This window comes from Sylvia atricapilla, chromosome 18, assembly GCF_009819655.1.
Source record: "Sylvia atricapilla isolate bSylAtr1 chromosome 18, bSylAtr1.pri, whole genome shotgun sequence".
NCBI classification, from domain to species: Eukaryota; Metazoa; Chordata; class Aves; order Passeriformes; family Sylviidae; genus Sylvia; species Sylvia atricapilla.
The window spans coordinates 3,276,514-3,296,324 of record NC_089157.1 but is presented as its reverse complement, the minus strand read 5'-3'; the positions used below and the strand labels follow the sequence as shown (position 1 = coordinate 3,296,324).

At 50.5% G+C, this 19,811-nt stretch overlaps 1 protein-coding gene across 2 annotated transcripts in view; it reads right to left on the bottom strand.

The window, feature by feature from the left end:
- MGAT5B (alpha-1,6-mannosylglycoprotein 6-beta-N-acetylglucosaminyltransferase B) overlaps positions 1–19,811 on the bottom strand; it is a 67,187-nt gene that overhangs the window by 27,301 nt on the left and 20,075 nt on the right. For both annotated transcript variants that reach the window (XM_066332074.1, XM_066332075.1), the window contains exons 3-5: positions 14,321–14,465; positions 2,454–2,566; positions 1,346–1,419 (exon numbers count right to left, since the gene is read on the bottom strand). In XM_066332074.1, coding sequence (XP_066188171.1) covers positions 1,346–1,419; positions 2,454–2,566; positions 14,321–14,465 — 332 coding nt within the window. The remainder of the gene's footprint in view (positions 1–1,345; positions 1,420–2,453; positions 2,567–14,320; positions 14,466–19,811) is intronic.

Sequence of the window (19,811 nt, the reverse complement as noted above, 5' to 3'; positions counted from 1 at the left end):
GAAGGGCAGAGGGTGGAGAAAGGGCTGCAAACCCAGCCCCAGTGCCACGGGGCTGATGTTCACCCACTCGGTGCCTCCAGGGAACGCGGGGCAGAGGAAGAGTCAGGAGGGTTTGCTGGGGGCTCCCTGGATTTCTGGCGCTGGTTCCAGCCTTCCCTGGGGGCACAGCCATCAATCCCCAGGAAATGATGCACCACAGGGATTTCTTCTGGCTGGCTTTGCTGGGGAGCTGCTGATCTCACCACCCCTGGAGCAGCAGGGCAGGAGACAGATCTGCCAGCAGTCCCCAGGGATGATTTCACACCGAGGAGAATAACCAGGGACCCGAGCAGCGATTTATCATCCCCCACAACGGCTCCTGCCAGCCTCTTCCTAATTCAACTACAAAAACAAATCTGCTCAGGGACAGGTTGCTGTGCCCAATCTGTAAAGCACAGCAATCACCAGGAGGGGAGATGGGATTACAGCCTTCCACAATTGCATTACATCCTGAATTTACTCAAATCGTGGAAGGAAAGGATGGCTAACACCCATGGAAGTGGAAAATCCAGCCCCCCATATCATTTTCTTATACTCTTCAACATCTTTTCAGGGAGACTCAGCCCTGCAAAAGCCTGAGCTTGAAGTAGGCTGGGAAGAGGAGGGAAAAGGGCAATGCTTTTAATTAGCTGATGTAAATATGCTCTCTGAAAAAGCCATCATGCTCTGTCTGGGCCAAGTGCCAGGCTGCATTCTGGAGTGAAGAGCAGGTTGGGTCAGGCAGGACATCTGATCTGAGATGGAGGTCCTGGCCACCTGCACAAGGTGCTGCTGCTCTGGGCAGTGCTGGGCTTATTCCCCAGGCACCAGGGAATGCTCCAGATATTCAGAGATGATGTGACAGAGTTCCCTCCTCACTGTGCTCCTGGCATTATACACAAACTGCAGGCAGGGAGGACTGCAGGCAGGGAGGGCTGCAGGCAGAGGTGGTCTCACAGCTGATTCTGCTGCAGTCTGTGGCTTCAGTGCTTTGTACCACTGCAGCTAAAGGTACATTTGGGGAGGGTGTTATTGAGTGAAAACAATCCCATTTCTGTAGCAAAGGCCGCCAGAGAAGGTTGGACACTTCCCTTGTGTTTGCTCTTCAAAGCAGAGCCCTGCTTTGCTTTCCACACCTATAGCTCTGCTCCTCCTCCCTCAGTGGACTGCACCTTTCCAATATTAACAAATATTTTGTTATGGAGAACATCCCATTCCCCATTGCCCTTCCCAGTTTAACCCCCAGGGTCACTGCTGTGGGCCCTTCCCTCCCAGCAGCTTCCACCCCAGCTGGAGACCCTCTCCCAGACAGGGAACCCCAACTCACCTCCACCTTCCCAGCACAGTCGGGGTACTTGGGGTCCCTGGGCACCTCACACTGATCCCTCCTGCCTTCCATCACTGCAGAGAGACAATTTGGGCATGGGGAGAGCAGGGGCATGACAGAGGAGCAGCTGGAAATGCTGTGTGGGGATGGGATGGGATGGGATGGGATGGGATGGGATGGGATGGGATGGGATGGGGCTGGCAGGCCCCAAGCATGTTCATTGGTGCCACAGCTGGGCTGACAGACAGCCCCATGCCACTGGATGGAGCAGGACATTGAGATGTGAAGTATCTTCAGCATCCTTCCCAAATCAGGGAAGAAACAGAGGAAACCACCCTGCTCCAATGCCAGGAACATCCCCCTTCCCTAAATCTCAGCAGGTCCATTTCCAGCACTTCTCTGTGCCCTCTGCCTGGTCCAGACCCCAAGTTCCACCTATCCTCGCTCTTGTCAGCAGGCTGCAGGATCTAGGGAAGTACCTGACAGCCTATACACTGTAAATTTGCAATAACAACTGTCCTGCTGAGCTGCTGGAAGAAGAGTCAGCCCCCAAGGTGAGTTCTAGAATGAGCCATAAAATGCTTAAAGAGGCATCAGGATCTTTTCTCTCCCTGTGGTTGGGTCAATAAAAGCCACCACCCCTCCTCTAAGCCCTCCTTTGCCCATAATTGAAAAGCATGAGGTGCAAGAGGCAGTGGGATAATCTGCCTAAACCCCAAGGACCACGCAGGCATGTGGGGAAACATCTGCAGAGCCCAGCTGCCCTCCCAGCAGTGCCACAGTGGGATGGGAATGTCTCTCCTGGTGCTGAATCCCAGCCCCTGTGAATTTGGATCCAAACCACCAAATTTTTCTATCCAGGTGCTTGTACTGGCACTGCTTCTCACCTTTAATTTTGCATTTAATGCCCTGGCATTTATTCCTGACAGCCGTGCAGATTTGTCACCACTCTTCCCCCTGGCAAGCAGGAGTTTCCCAAGGAAGGCAGCCTCAAGATCAGCCTTCATTTCTGAGATTTTTACCAAATTTGTCATGGTTGGATCTTCCCATGGGCACAGCAAAACCACAGGAGGGGGTTTGGAGCAGGGGGACCCCCAGGGCCACTCACCCTTCCCGTTCAGGAGGCTGTTCCGGAGGATCTGATCCACCTTCACTGCAATGTCCGACACGTTCTGAGCTATGGCCTGGATCCTCTCCATCAGCCCAGCTGCTGGCTGGAACCTGGGAAAGAGACCAAATTAACCCTGAGAACTTGGTGTCTCCCAGTGGTGACACTCAGACGTGCTCAGAAGCGAAATCCGTGCTCTTGGAAGCTGCCAGCAGGTTGAATTTAGCTCCAGGATGAAACGTGGGCATGCCTGGTGCAGCATTGAGCAGGCAAAGAAGTCACTGCCTTCCAGGAGGTTTGATTGAAAACCTGTTTAAATCTGTATTTTGTACATATTCTGCCATTTTTTGAAGTGTGCTGTTAAACATGGATCCACCTGTGCATTTTATGCGGGTAAATTATTAAATAGATTGGGGAAAAAATGTTTGTAGGTTTTTGTTTGTGTTTTTTTTTTTTTTTTTTTTTTTTTTTTATTTATTTTATTTTATTTTATTTCAGATGTGCTGTGTTTGAAAATTCTCTGCTGTGATTGTTGGCCTTGCAGTAGGAAGCTGTGCTCAGGGGAAGGAAAAAAAAATAAAATGAGGAAAACCCCCAAAAAACAGATAAAAAAGGGTAAAACTGAGGAGGGCTGAGGAAGTCTGTGATGAAAAACACACAGCACACGGGGATGTCCTGAGCCAGCCCACCCACCAAAGGTGGGGATCAGTTTCTCCTCCCAAGGAACAAGTGATAGGACAAGACAAAACAGCTCAAGTTGCACCTGGGGAGGTTTAGTTTGGATATCAGGAAAAATTTCTGAACTGACAGTGAGGCCAGGCACTGGAACAGCCTGCCCAGGGAAGCAGTGGAGTCACCATCCCTGGAAGTGTCCCCAAAACACCCAGATGTGGTTCTTAGTGACAGGGTTCAGTGATGAGCCTGGCAGGGCTGGGTTAACTCGTTGGACTCGATGATACCAGAGGTGTTTTCCAACCTCGGTGATTCTGAGATTCAGGTGAGTGGATTTCCAGGTCCCCAGCAAGGAGCAGCAGCCAGGGCTGTGCAGGGCCGGAGCCAGGGCTGAGCTGGGGATTGCAGCAGAGCCCATAGACATCTTCCACCAAGGCTTGAGGTCAGATCCCAGCAGCTTGGATAGCTGCACGTGCTTCCATGGAATCAAACCTGGGATCAACCCTGTCCTGGGTGAACAGCCCCACTGAAGAAACAAGAAAACAGAGCCCTGTGAAGAGGCTGGGGACAAGGAGCAAGCCCTCCCACCCCAATGCCTCTCCTGCCACTTCCACCACAAGCAGCCACCACGTCTCAGTGAGTTATCCCAATGAATAATTCCCCCTTCTGCAGCCTTTGGGTTGTAAGTTTTCCCTCCCACTGCTGCCGAGGTTGTTATAATACAAGGGAATGTCACACGCAGTGAGCAAAACCAAAAGGGCTACCTTGAATACTCGTGGCACAAAAAATATGTGCTGATGTCAGGTCCTTCATGGTGAAGTTTTATGTTTGTTCTCCAGCGGATCAGTGAACCCAAAGGCTGGGATTTAAAGTACCTCTGTCCTCAAGGCTAAAAAAATCCTGGTTTTATGAACCGACACTGCTTCGACTGTTGATTTAAAGTTCATTTGCCAGCAGCGAGCAGCCCACATTTTTCCTTCTGGCATGGTTTATGACCATCAATATTCAGGCTGCATATCTCCACAGGGAGCCACTGATCTTGGGCTTTTAAGAAATAATAATTAAATGCAGAGGACACCATTGCCCCCGAGTCACTTCCAACCTTTGCAGAAAATAAACCCCAGGTATCCTGCTGGAACCGCTGCAGCAGGGAAGCTGCTCGTGAGGCCCTGGGAAAATATGGGCACAAAAATAACCTGAGATAAGCTCTGCTTGTCAGCATGGCTCCAAGGAGATAAAATTGTCCTGGTCTGAAAGCTCACAAACCCTCATTTTTGCAACCCTTTTCCCACCCAAGCAGCCACCAGCTCCTACAGGTGAGGCAGAGGCACTCAGTAAGTACCTGGGATGGGCAATTTAGGATGAAACATCACATGGATGCAGTGAATTTAGAGCCAGTGAGACCAAACTCCTGTTTTCAATGGGAAAAGGATGTGGGCTTGGTGGAGATGCTCCCCAGGTTTCTCCATCACTCATGGCAAGAAGAGAGGATGACCACAGCCACCACAGCACTGCTCTCACCCCTCAGAGCACTGAGATTAGCTCAGTCTGGCTTCTGCCTCTTCCCAGAGGCTATCCCAATCCTCACTTGCTCCCAAACACCCAAGGAACGAGGTGAGCCCCAAAAATCAACAGCAACCTCTGTCCTCACCTCCTCAGTGACGGCCTCCAGACCTCAACTCAGCCAGGGCTGAGCACTGGGCAGCCACAAAAATGCTCATACAAAAATCAGGGTCGTTATCCTAAATAAATGGCTTTCTCCCAGCTCAGCCTTGTCCTGCCTGGCAGCCACAGTGCTGGGAGATGGAGCTGGCCCAGGCTCTGTGCCAGCCTTGCCCAGCTCTTGTGAAGCTACAACTGCTCCCCAAACACCAAGATCTCACCTCAAAACCCTTAGATGCAAAATGTCCTTCTGAGCACCACACTCCAGTCCTCCAAACAAGCCAGGCATGGCACGAGCATCACAAGGCTTTCCCCAAAACAGAGGATTACTGGAAAGAGACACTAGAAACGTCCACTTTGACTCTTGGAACGTGTGAAAGGAGACGGGAAAAAGCAGAAAAGCAGAAAACACAGAACCAGGCTCAGCTCTCCCACGCTCCCCACCCTTGCATGCCAAACCTGCTGCCTCCAAACCCTGGTGACTCTGAGCGAGGGGGTTCACACGGGAGGAGCCCCAGCTGGGAGCACTGACAGGTCCCAGTGTTTGTATCTGCTGGGTAACAAGGCCATCACGGGAGCAGCAAATCTCCTGCCAGGCATTAAGGAGGTGACAAACAGGTTAAGCATAAGTTACATCAACTATCAGCACAGCGATTTGTCACCCAGGCAGGGAACAAGAAAATGAGGTGTTTAAAGGTGTATCTCCAACGTGAAAATGTTCTGTGTGTCTTGTAGGAGTTTGATGCCTCGTTGTTAGTAACTGGAGACGCCAGGAAGGACAGGGTAAGTGGTTTATTCTGCTCAACCACAGCTCAGCAGAGCAGGAATATCCCACCAGGTATCCAAGCCAGGATGCCAGCATAGCCCTTGTCAGCCCAGCAGAAAAAAATTCTCCTTTCTTCCAGCACCACCACTGCCCAGGGAGCAGATTTTTGCCTTTTCCCTTCTTGCTTTTTAAATTTTTCCATAGCGACACGCTAAATGCCACCAAAATGTGCTGGCACTGTGCCAGCAATTGAAACTACACTAAATTACCACGGCTTTTCTAGAACAATTTTTTCCCTGGGACCTTAAAACCGTTTACTACAGCAAATACAGTACTTTTACTCGTAACCATCAATATTGATTTCGTCTTTATTATTTTCAGATTTATATTTCCCCCGTTGATTAAGATTCAGATCACACTGTGCCTTCTAATGCTCTGTATACAGTATTCATCTCCTCTCAAAAACTGCTATTAAGATGTATCTTTCCCCACTGACAGATCATTTGCCATAGAATATAGCTGGAGGTTGGGTTTTCCGACACTTTTTTATGCATTAATTTGGTTCCCTTCACTTTGCTCTTGTCCCCAACTCCACAGCACCAGCTCGGATTCAGCCTGTTTATCCCTTTACAAGCCACTGTGTTTTTATTGCCTTTTATAAAAGTGGCATTATGAAAAGATGAATCTCTTTCTCTTTGTGTGTTGTCTTCATAATACAAGCCCTAAACATATTTGCTTGCTCATCCAATATTTCTTGTTATTAACTTGTGAAAGCCATGGCTTTGGGAAGACCAATACAGATGGAGAAAAGCAGATGTTCTGAAGATAATACATCAACAAATTCAGCATTTGCACAGAGCAGTTTACTAAAGGATTTCCACTTGCTCACATCCAGTGTCTCTGCTGCCATTTGCCTCTTTAAATATTTTTTTAAGTTTTTGTCCAAAGACCCAAAGCAGAGCAGGGCTGGTGCTGAGCTCTCGCTGTTCCACTGCTCTGGGGACACAAATCACATCCAGCCCCACAACAGCCTCAGCCTCCAGGACAGGGAGCTGAAATCCCACAGGCAGCACTGATGGCTGGAAAAAAATCTTTCCTGCCCTTCTGGTTCCTGCTGCAGCTTGTGAGTTGTTGGCTGCTCAGACAGCTGGGGTATCTCCAGGAGAAATAAACCCTAAGGGCATCTCCAGTGGGTCACCCTGAGGTTCAGGCTGCTCCTCCCATCCATCCATCTGCCCCTTTATCCCCAGCCCCCTCCAATGGAAAAGACTCAGAGTCACCCAACTCTGTGAAGTCACCAACTCTGAGGCTGGAAAGCTGAAAGGTCCCAGGGATGTGGGGAAAAGGCCTCATCCCAGTGCTGGCTTGTGGGAACTGAAAAAGCAAAGGACATTCACAGTGTTGCAATAAGCTTACACAGACAGAGGTTTGAAACAGAGCTGAATTTTAGGCCTTGAAATGTTTGGAGCATAGAAAGTTTTTGAGCTGCGAAGAATATTGAGCCAGCAACAGCTGTATGCTGTAAGGTGTACTGTGGTGTTTAGTGATTGGCTTAAGCAGATGCTTGAAGCTTTTAGATCAGCCTGTTGGCTCAAAAACTTTTAAAAGCCCTTGTAACAAAGAGAACTTTGGCTTCTGTTGTTATGGGATGAGGTTTCCATCTTTTATGTCTCTGCCTTCACTGAGACTGATAATGGAAGAAAAAACTTGTGGAACACCTCTCAGTGGCCCCATCCCAATATTGGTAATTAGGTCCAACACTGGATGACTAAAAAAAGTCATTCAAATGTCCAAAGTAGTAGAGAAATTAAAAGCTTTGCTCCACTAACATTTCAGAATACAAGTAAAACTCGTCCATGCTGGAGGAAAAACACTTTTGGGAGATCCATGCCTTTGTGGGTATCTCCATGTCCTCTCTGGGGTGGCTTGTATCCAAAAATCCAGAAGCCAGGGCTGCCCATGTGGGAGAAGGCAGGACATAGACCCACGGGGGTTATTGGGTGGCTGATGCTCTGTCTAAAATTTGTGTCACAGTTCCCTCAGTGCCTTTCCAACATCAGACAAGGACAGGGATGTGGCACCTGGCTTTGCACTTGTGAGAAGGCCCACACCACTGAGGAGTGGCTTTATTCTTCACAGGCTGCTCCTGCCAGTCAACTGGATGAGAAATTAAAATGAAATAAAATATATATTTTTTAAAAAAATCAGAGGACAGTGTTTGTTCCCAGTGTAATTTCTGGGATCTCTGGACATCCCAGTGTTTTCCACCTTATGGTGACACAAACAGCTCAGTCTCCCCTCCACGAACACCTGAATAAAGACCTGAGTTCACTCTGGCCATGTTTGTGCTCACTGGGAATTCACCCTGGGAAAACATCCCAGAGAACATGACTTGGGATGGGAGCATTCCTTAGAAACTCATTTGAAGCCAATACTGGATGATGCATGGGCAGAGCCCTGATTGAACTGCTCCAACACCAAGTTACATAATAAATCACTTAATAAATACAGGAGCATTTAACTCATAAACTACCTCAATTTATTTTCATTTCAGTTGATTGTGGGTGATATTTCTCACACGAATACTTTTCTAAGAGACCCTGAGCTAACCCAAAGCCCACAGCTGCACACCCCAGGGGAGGACACTGACATTTCAGTGAGCTGGCATTAAACTTCATGAAAAAAATGATGAAAAAAAAAAAACCAGCTTTCCAACCAAACCCTGTAGGTCACCAGCACAGCCAGCAAAGTATAACCAACACCAGTAATTAAAATATTTTATCAGTGCTATGAAGTGCTTTGAGATCTTCCCCAAACAGAACATGAAGCTGAAGCCACAAGCCCAAACCTTCATTTTCCCCCTGACCCTCAGGCCCAGGCAGCTGTGGGTTTATTTATGGGAGCACAAGGGATCATGGAAAGGAGGGTTACAGGATCACCACTTTGTTGGGACAAAAATTAGACATATTTATCTACAGGCTTGAGTAGCCTGATGCAGGCTGGGAGAAACCACCTCCTGAGAGCTGGGAAGGCACTGCCAGCCTCACAGCCTTAACTAGGAGGGACCTGCCTAAAAGTGAGACCAAAACCACCAGTTTTGATCAGAATCCTCGGGGCAGAGGATCCCCTGGGGCAAGATACATTCCCTTTGCCAGCTGTGTGTGTTTGGTGCTCATGCTCTGTTAATTTTAGCAGGGGTATGTTACGTTGGCAGGCTGTGTTTCCACGAGCCCATCCCTCTGTTTGCTCCCAGCTGCCCCAAAACCAGGGAATCTGATGGAGGTTACCAGGCTCTGATTTTCCCTGGAGGGTAAAGCAGACACTCAGGTTGGGTAAAGGCAGCCCCACAGCTCCAGTGCCCCAGCCCCAGCTGCAGGCAAATCCACAGACGGCTGGGACAAGGAATTCTGCTTCAGATATTCTAGAACATGTGGGTTTATTGCAAGGGTCGTGGGTAAAAGGGCCTTGCCTTCAGCCACCAGCCTGGGCTGAGGGGAAATCCCAAAGAGAGAGGGAGAAAGAACAGGAGGGTGAGAGCTGAGAGAGAAGGGAGAGAGCAAAGGGCAGGGGGAAGAGAGCAGGAGAGAGCAAGAGTAGGGGGAAGAGGAAGGGAAAGAGAGGAGTTCAGAGGAGATGTAAGAGAGTTAAGAGAGCGAGGTCCTTGTTACAATACATTAAATCTTCTTTTGTGATGAATATTCTAATTTACAGTAACCAACCAACCCAAGACACAAAATCCTATAGAATCTACATACAGCCTATAAGAACTACTACATCACCATACTGTGTTATATTTTAAACTCTAAAAACTACTCTTTAGATTTTCTGTTTTGCTACATTGACCTTTGGATCCCTTAGCCAGCAGAAAGGTATTGTTCAATCAAAAGAGATTCTCCTTCAGCTAGCTAGGCTATTGTTTTCAGGTTATATAGTAACTAAGACTCACTATCCTACAACTCAAAGTCAGCTTTCATTTCTATTTCGATTATAGGTTTCATATTTTCAGAACCTTTTGCTAAGCAATCATATTTATAAGGTTTCCTTGATTCATCTTCCCCAACACCTGACCCTGTACAGCCACCCAAGGCAAAACCCACCACAGCACAGAAACACCAGTGACTGCAGAGCTCAATCACCAAGAAGCCTCATTTGCCAGCCCTGTGATAAAGGAGCCCCTGATGTGTCAATGATTTGGCATGACATAAAATAAAATAAAAAATTAAGTGTAATAAATTAGAAAAACCAAAATAAACTGAATAAATGGAAGGCAAAGCCTGTTGCAGGATTAGGTTCAGCAGATTGAGCAGGAGGTGCTGGGGGAGATGCAAGCCTGGGAGCAGGAGAGGAGGGTGAGTGACCTGGGCATACCTTGGCACTGCCCTATCACCGTGCTGGTGCTGCCCAGCACCACTGGTCTTCTGGGGCTCTTCCATGAGGCCACAGCCCTCCTGGAAATGTGGGATGCAGGTGGATCCTGCTCACCTGCTAGCAGCCCACAGCAGCACCCTCTCTGCTCTGCTTTACAGACAAAAGCAATTTATCTCAGCTGCCCAGGCCTGAATTCCCCCAGTTACATCCTCTCCTGATCCTGATGGGGACTCCAGACAGGCAGGGAGTCCCCACACTGTGCCCATCCCCTCCAAGTAACACTGAAATCACCCAAGGCCAGGCTGGAGACACCCTCAGGGGCTGGCAAGAAACAGCTCCTCACCTCTGCCAGGATGGAATATGAGAATTCCAGGATGGAATATGGGAGAATGAGCTGTGGGACCTGTGAGGAAGGTGAGTGCTGGAGAGGAAGGCTCCTGTCTCCTGATGCATTCCTGCTCCTGCAGCAGAGCTCAGCTCAGCAGAACAACACCCAGCAAAGCCAGGCTGGACCACAGCACGGGTCTTACCTTCCCTGAGCTGCTCTGAACAGCTTTCACCCCCTTCCCTTGCTGCAGCCCCCCCTGAGCCCCTCAGGTTGCCGGGGAGATGGGGAGACAACACACAGAGGGGTCCAAGACTGCTCCAGGCTCACCTGGGGACAGGAGACCACAGCATCTGGCAGTGATTTCACTGCAGCCAGCTCACCACCAGCAACAATTCAGGAATTAATAGAGCCAGGCTGGCAGGATGCAGGAACATCATCCATTTAGTGTCATATTGCGAGACTTTTAATTACTGGGGGAATATGGAGTCATGTAATGATTACAAGAACAAATACTTAAAGTGTGTGGAAATTAACTGAGCCTTGGCAGTAATTAAGCTCGAAGATTAATCAGTCGTTAGCAAATAACACCCTTTGCAGGATAACCAATGTGTGGGGGAGAGGGATGACCAGGGATGCCAGTGCTGCAGACCCCAGCCTTCCCCTCTGCCGTGTCCCTGTGGGATGAGGTGGGCAGGGGCAGCCCAGCTCCTGGAAAAGGGCTTCTCCAAGCCCCAGCCCTGCTTGGGTCAGTCCCTTCAGACCCTCTCCTCCCCTCCCTACCAAACACTTCTCAGCAAGAGATCAACGCTTCCCCTACAAACTAATGTTTCCCTTGCCCAGTAAACAGCTCTCCAGGAGGCTTCCATAAGTACTCCTAATTTCCTTCCCCTCTGATGATTTACGAGGGTTGCATTCAATTAGCAGCAGTATTGATTTTCCCGCAGCTGACTGGCAGGCTGCTCGCCCTCGTTAGGGAATCCATCCTTCCCTTCCCAGCATGGGCAGGATGCAGGCAGCAGGGAACCCAGGCAGGGCTGGAGAAGGGATCCAGCACCACCTGGGGTTCACAGGGGTAGCCTGTGTCCTTACCCCAGTGTGACATCCCACAAAACCTTTGGGCAGCTCTTCTAAGCGGAAGGAACTTGGAGTGGGACATTTGGGTTTTTCAAGGGTTTTACAAAAAAAGGGACTGCAAGAGGCTGGTGGGCTAGAAATGGAGGCACTTGTGGGTACAGACTTGGATAATTCCACCCTGTGGATACAGACTTTTCCTTGCACTTTCCAAGGGGTAAAGCCAAGCCTCTGCTGGAGTGGTGCAGTGCTCACAGGTTATTCCATAAAGCTCAGCAAAGACTTCACCTACTCCCTCTCAGCCTGGGCTCTGCAAAACCCAGCCCTCCCGAGTCCATTGGAGATCCAGCCTTAAGAAGGAGAGCACTTTGTAAAAACAAGAATTAATCCACTTTTGGGCAAGTGGAACCGCGAAGCCCACGCTGGCAGATGTGCTGAGCGGGGAGAGGACGAAGGCGGCAGCCGTGCCAGGCAGGAACGCTTTGAAGACTGAAATCCCTTTGAAATTAGCACCCTTTAATTGTATTATCTTTCCCTGACAGCCTCAAGTCGGTCACTGGTGATCAAAGAGACAGAGACAGGGAGGGAAGGAGACAAGCCCTTGGTGGGATCCCGAGTTCCCGGTGAGGAGCAGCACCCGGGTCTCCGTGGGGCTGATCTGGGTCCAGGAGACAGTGCTGAGTCCTGGTGCAGCTGGAGGTGCCCAATGAATCCCACCTCAGCACAGGGACCAGGACTGCAGCTGGTTCCCCTCAAAGGGACAGGGACCTCAGCACACAGACTCCACAGGGTTTCCCACCAGCCGGATCCCCCTGGGATGCTCTGCTCAGCTCCAGAGAGCCCCCAAAGCTGTGGGATCAGCACAGAGCCAGGCCCTGCTCACACCCTTCCAGCTGCCTCCTGCACCCCTCAAAGGGCAGCAGGGGCCAGGATAAGCCAAGAAAGGTCACCCTGGATGTGGCAGCAGAGGTGGAGCCACCCAAACCCACTGAGACCTAAAACAGCTGTAACATTTCCAGCACATCCACATCCCCTCTGGCCACAGCCCTCAGCCACACCCAGGGCTCAGGAAATGCTCCCCAAGTGTTGGCAAATGCTGCCAGTGCTTCATTAGGGACTGCCACAGCAAAATCCCACCCACAAGAAACTCCCCCATGGTGGTTGCTTCACCTGGAGATGCTCTGCCCCATGACCAGAACCGGATCAGAGGCCAAGTGAGAACAAAGAGAGGAGACAGATGGGTTTGGCTGCAGAATCAAGTGAAGAGAATTGATTTCTCTTTAGGGGTGATTTATAAGGAGCAAAAGGTGATAAACTCATTGCCCCTAACTTTCCGTTCCTGAAAATTAAGACATCTGTAATCTCAATCACTCAGGCCCATCTGAGCACACACACAAAACCTGAGGCTCATTTGATGTGGGTCCATCAGCTGCCATCCTCTCTGGTCTCTCCAAGTGATGGTCCCAGAGTCATCACTCACACAGCAGATCTGGAACTCCAAATGCTCATCTGCAGCCATTGCTGCCAGCCCACAGAAACACTCCTGAGTTTGTGTCCTGGCCGCTGGTATGGAGAAACACCCATCACCTGAGAAATAACCAGTTCTTTTAACACAAGATTGGCCAAGAAAATCGTTAACTGTGAGCAAGAGCCTTCCAGTGGCTGGCTGTAACAGCCCTGTCCACTCCTCTCTGGGATTATTGCTGATCTCATTCCTTTGAGCACCAGCCAGCCTCAGAACGACAAAATCCCCAGCACCTACCATGGCTGAGGCAAATTGTATTTTCTCAGTGCTGGAAATGATGCTACATAAAAGGCAGGACCACGCACTCCACGGCTGCCTGTGCAGCTCCAGCTCAGGTGTGCAGCTACTGTGGCAGAGCTCAGCCTTTAATTACAGGCTCACTTACTCTGTTTTCCATTATAGGCACACAAGAGGCTTGTGAGGAAAGTGAGGGAGAGGGATGGAAATGCTGATGGGAACAGGTTAAAGCACAGTGATGGCAGGAGGTGGAGGTGGGAATGTTATGTGGGATCCAGCAGGATGCACCACTGCTCTTGCCAGCACACAACAGGGCAGGGGTGACCCCTGCATGTCACATCCCTGCCATCCAACTTCTCCTGTGTCACCCGAGGCTCCATCTGAGCACAATCCACACTGGCATCCTTTCCACACTGCCAGGTTTGTCTCAAGTGCTGCCCCTGTGGTTTTTCATCTCTTTTCCCCTCCCACCAGTTACCATTCGTGCAGCTCTTGGCCTGACACTCAAATTAGTATCAGTGAATGTTTAAAGGCTCCCAGAGCACAGGGAAATGTCTCTTTAGTGAATCAGTGTGCCACGACAGGAAGGTCTGATGGCATCTCTCACGCTGCCAGCTGAGATGTGCATCACAGGGAGCCAAGGCATCATTTTAAGCCCTTCTGCACATTTTAAACCTTGCCCAACTCCAAGGCTGAGCACATCAGCCCTGGATTCCAAACAACCACCGCTACCCAAGGAGCACAGGCACAGAGCAAGTGTTCCGGAGCTCAGGGAGCACATCCCACACACCAGGTGCTGCTCCAGCCCTCGGCGAGTCCCACCTTCAGCTGCACCACAGCACAGCAGTGCAGACACTGACATGCTTGCAGCTGGGACAGCTGCTTCAGGAAATCATGGAATCATAGAATATACCAGGTTAGAAGAGACCCATAAAGATCTCTGAGTCCAACCCCTGGCCCTGCACAGGACAGCTCCAAAAATCACACAGTGTGCCTGAGAGCATAGTGCAAATGCTTCTTGAACCCTGGCAGGCATGAGGCTATGACCACTAATCCTGAAAGTCATAGTCAGTTCAGAAATCCCAAAAAGAAAAAGTTCCAGACATGGCAAATGAGACCAAAAAAGATCTCCCCAAGCCCCACATCCCTTTGGACTCCACCACCCTCACAGAGCAGCTCAGCACATTGGGGTATTCTGCTCCTGCAAAGCCCCCACACCCAGCAGGGTCTTGACTGACCTGTCCAGAGGGAATCGTGCTTCATCCCCTTTGTGGAAGTCAGTGCTGTTCTCCAGCCTGGCCAGGATGTCCATCCTCTTCATCAGCATCTCCAGCATGTCGCTCATCCTCCGCAGCACCCCTCGGGACTCGAGCGCGCCCATCACTGCAGCACACAGAGAGCAGCTGAGACACAGCCACGGCTGGCTCTGGCACACCCCACCCGTGGCACCCCCTGCCCACAGCTCCAGCCCCACAGCTGCCCGTGCTCCTGTGTGCCCTGCTGTCTCCAGTGTCCCCTCCCTGGCTCTGCCCCACAGCCCCATCGTCCTGCCCAAGCAGGGTAAATCCCTGCCCAAATCCAACTGAGCTCCTCCAGCTCAGGGTAGCCAGTGGTTTTCTCAGCCCTGGATCCAGCCTCTTCAGGCATGAACTCCTGACTTATCCACCTGATCCAGCCTGTCCCGAGGGCTTGTGGCAAACTAACTTTATTCCCAAGCACCAACCAAACAGCCTTTCTTTTGACACTTCTATTTTTCACTCTCCACCCAGCCCAGTGTCCTGCCTTTGACAGTAGCCCACGGGGAATGCTTAAGGAAAAACGTGGCAAACTAACCAAAGAGGTGATCCTCCCCCAACACATCCCCCCGAGGAGCACCAGATTTTCCTGTTACAGCAAGGAAAAGTCTTTCTGCCCAAATCTGCGATGGGCTGGGTGACCCAGTACTGGAATGCAGCACAGCTCAAGTGCTGCATCTCAGAAATCCCTCCCAGCAGGGAAGGCTCCAATTCCCAGCCCTATTTAACACTGTTTCCTGTGGGTTTGCACGGCACTGACCTGCTGCCACATGGAAAGCACAGGGGGATCCAGGAGCTCCTGGCTCCCAGCTTGATTTGCCATCTAGTGACAGGCAGCCTGAGCCCGGAGCCAGGGAACAGAAAATAAAGCTCCTGTTTCATCTCAGCTCGGCTCATTTCGCGTTGGTAATAACTTAATCAGTGCATAATCCCCTGAACCTCTCCCGTTTAGCTTATCTCTGCTGTTCCACTCACACGTGCTTTCCAAGAGGCAGCACATATTTGATTTAGGGAGTAGCAGGAGCCAGGGGGTGGCACTGGGAAGGAGAGAGGCTGCCAGACGTCCTGGGTGGCCATCAGGTGGCCATCAGGCCTGAGGGACACCTCATGCATCTCCAAACAGATGCACAACCAGTCTTGCAAAGCCAGAGGTAGTTTGGGATCCCCTCCCCTGGCACTGCCAGGGCAGTGGGATGGATCAGGGCATCCCAATGTCACTGTGTGCCAGGGACAGCCTTGGCACAGCCTTCTCCTCGCCACAGGAGCTGACTGAGCACGGGAAACAGCACAGGGGGCTCAGTGTGGTTGGGGTGGTTTGGGTGCTCAGATGAGAGCATGGCCGGGGTGGGATCAGAGCTCCTGCTGCCGCCGAGCTGCAGCCTCAGCTCCATCTCCACTGCCCAGGAATTCAGCCACGGCTCCCAGGGGCTGGGAAAGCTGCTCCCCAGGGAAGGCTGCATTGGCACTGCAGCTGAACTGAGGCTCCAGCCCCTCACATCCCCTGGCAGGCTCTCACCCCGGCGGGCGCTGGGATAACACCGGATCGCTGCGGCTGTCGGATGCACAGCACACCAACACAGGGTTCTGAGCCAACCCTTAACCCCTCCAAGCAGCTGACTCTGGGCCAGCCAGACCTCGCCAAAGGCTGCCTTCCACGCCTGGCTGAGATTATCAGCAGCACATTATTTTTCCTGACGCTATCTAACAAAACAGAAGAAACACTGAGAGCAAAAGCAATTCCTCAAAAAAAAAAAAAAAAAAAAAAAAAAAAAGAGGACAAACCACCATTCATGGAGATTGAAACTGGGCTCTGCCCCAGACATTCCCTCAGCTCCATGGCAAGAAGTCAGTGATTTCTGCATCAGTCAGTGGGTGCCTGAAGTCCTGTGCAGCCCCAGACCCTCCTGGGTGGGTTTGGGAATGCAGGAGCCACCTGTGCCCAGCCCCACAGGAATGTCACCCTGTCCCCTGGGTGACATAAATGTCACAGCCTGTCCCACTGAAGAGCAGCAGCACTAACGAGCCTGCAACTGAAAAATGCTATGGGGGTAAAAAAGTGGAATCTTGGAACCTGGAGCTCCATTTTGATAAGGACTGCTCCAAACACAACTGAGCAAATCAGGGAAATGCACAGCCAAGGGAAACAGAAGAGCTCTGACATGGGCTTAAATCAGAAAATCCAATTTGTCCATAGACTGAGCCCTTTCCAGTGATATCCCTCCCACAGCTGGGCTGTGCTCATGGGTTGCAGCCCCCAACACCCTCTGTCCATCCCAGGACTGACCACCCCCCAAATGGGGATTTCTACTCAGAATTTGCTCCTGCTCTGGCATCCAGCATGGCCAGCAGGGCTCAGACCTTAGAGTCAGTGTTTGAGTGAGACAGTGATTACCAATCCCTCTTGCATGCTCCTGTGCTGCAGTGGGTGAGGCTGGAGGTCAGGAAAAGGACCTGAGCCAACCCTTATAGCTGGTCAGAAAGGCTGAAACCACAACCACCAGACTCCCACAGGCAGTGACCATCCTGGCCTGGGGGTTTGGATCCCAGCTTGTTTGGGGGGGTCAGGTTGTGCTGGTTTGCTAGTGAAGACACAAGGATTGTCCCTGGGGAGGCACTGGAGGTGGAGATTTCCTGGCAGTCCAGGCAAGGATGCCTGCTCCAAGCCTTCATCACAGAGGCACAACTGACAAGACAGCTCTGCTCCCAAACCACTAATGAGGGACGGTGATATCCCCACCAGGGCACAAATCCCTCTCCCTGTGGATCCCAGAAATCCAGCAGCAACTGGAGCCACAAGCTCCAGCTCTGCACCCCACCACCAGCCTGGCTCCTGACATTCCCACTGGCTTCCCTGAATTTCCCTGAGCTCTCCCCTCCTGTCACTGCCACCATCCAATTCCCAGCTGGTTTTGAGCCGTTGAAGGATATTTTCCAACAGCAGAGCTCTGAGCTTTGCTGTCAACTGTGAGCCGAGATGTTCCTTCTCAAATAAAGAAATAAAAAAAATCCCTAATAATAACTAAAAATAGTAATAATAATAACAAATTAAAAAAAAAAAAAAGCCAGCTTTCCCTGCATTATCTTTTGGGGCAGCCTGCCAGAAAGCAGAGCTGTGGCAGGACACATCTCCCCCAGCCCTCCCCTGGCACTCGGAGATGAAGTTGAAGCTCTTCCACATCAACACCTCTCTCTCTATGTTTCTGGTCTTTGTTGTTGTTGCTGTTGTTGTTTTTCCAGCAGCTTAAGGAAGCTAACAACGGCCTGACATTTTTGGCAATGATTATTACATCTCTTGGAAAGTGTGTCTCATTAAAACCAGAAGAAAGGAGGAAAAGTGCTGAAGCGACTCTTTTAAAAATGCAAGAGCCAGGATTAATTTGTTAACCTGAAACAGAGACTCAGACTCCCACCCAGAGCTGCTCAGCTGCCTGAGCCAGGCACGGGGATCCAGAGGATGGAGCAGATCCTGGCCAGGACCTCAGGCTTCTCCTTAAAGCCAGTGATGCAGATCCCCAAGGAGACTTTACCCACAGCACTGCAGGCAGCCAGGATAAACCCAAACCCACCTCAACAGCAAAAAAAACCCAGCAAAACACTTCTGAAAAATTAAACAGTGCTGAAAAATACTTTCTTTTTAAAAACAAAGCCACCTTTCTGCTAATTAGAAAGGAAAAATATTCTCATTTCCCCTGATAATCAATGATGGGACAGCAAATACAAGTAAACCCACCCGACAGATTAATTGGAGTTTGTTAAAGTATGACAGGGTTTTGACAGTTTTCCTGAGTGGCAGCCACGCTTTCCAGGCAATCACTGAACTGACAGAGGTTTTCATAGCAGCACTAGGAAATAATGATTGCAATCAATCATATCTTACCGGATTTCATGAGACACGCTGGTAAACACAGCAGAGGGAGGAGAATTATTTATGGGGCTTCTGAAGAGCACACAGCTAAGTAATTGGATGAAATCAGGGGAAAAAAAGGAAAGCAACCCCTAAGGGTGATGTCTTGTGGAAGAAGGAACAGCTTCCCTGTGAAACCAGTGGAATAGTCAACAGTTCAAATTTGGATGGGTTGAAACCCAAGGGAATTCACTAATGATGGACTTGTCTTTAAAATACCTCCTTGGAGTGAAAGCAGCTGTGAGCAGGTGTCACCCCCTGCCAGTACCTGCCCCTGAACCTCCAGAACAGGAGCCAGGATGAGCATTCAGGGCAGTTTTGTTGCATGTGCCAACCTGAATTCAAAGGTGACGTTCAGTGGAGCTCAATGATCCTTGTGGATCCCTGCCAGTTCAGGATATTCTGTGTTTCTCTGACCATGCAGAAGTGGAGAGCAGCTGAGAAAAGAGAAAGGAGCATCTCTAGTGCAGGGGACACCCTGCTGGACAATCCAGCACAGGGCTGGCACCAGTGGGGGTGATGTGAGGTGGTGCTGGCAGAGCCCAGGTTGTGCCACAGGGAAAGGAGCAGACAGGAAGGAGTTTCCTTGTGTCCTCCACCACTGCTCACGTTGGCAGCCCTCTCCAGCCAGCCTTTCCCAAGCATGGATGGAGTGTGGAGGATGTCACCCTGTCACACAGGCCCTGGGATGCTCAGGCTGAGCTGCTCATCAGAAGTTAAACCCCTCAGGAAAATAAAAAGAGCACTTTGGGGCATGTCCCCTTGTGCTGGTTTCAGCTGGACTAGAATGAATTTTTCTCCCAGTGGCCGTTGTGGGGCTGTGTTTTGGAATTGTGCTGAGCACAGGGTTGATTTTCCAGAGATGGTTTTGTTGGAGCTGAGCAGGGCTCACACAGAGCCAAGGCTTTTGCTGCTCTTCACTCTGCCAGGCTGGTGAGGAAGCTGGGGGTCCCTGGGAGGTGACACGGCCAGGACAGGGGACCAGACTGACCAAAGGGACATTCCACACCATGGTCAGGGTATAAAGTGGGGGAAGAAGGAGGAAGGGGCTTCTGGCATTAGTCAGTGGGTGGTGAGCAATTGCACTGTGCAACATTTGTTTGTTTCCTTTTTGTTATCATTATAATTTAGAATAGATTTTACTTTATTTCCAATTGATAAACTTTTCTCAACACACAAGTTTTACTCCAACCCTCCTTCCCGTTTCACAGGGATGGGGGAGGAGGGTTGACAGAGTGGCCTTGTGGTGCTTCATTTCCAGCTGGGCACAAACCACATCATCCCTTTAGCCACTTGCAGGGACTGGAACCTCCCTGCTGCAGCTCCCAGCCCGGGGTCACTCAGCCCCATCCTGCTCAGCAACAGCTTCATGCGGAGACGATGGGAGGAAAAACACATTTCCACCCAAACCCCAGTTATTTCACGGGCAGCAAAAGCCTCCCTTGCCCTCCTGTGGGGAGACCAAGGCACAGCCTCAACCTGCATCTCCACAGACCCAGGTGAGAGCACCAGAGCATCTCCCTGACATTT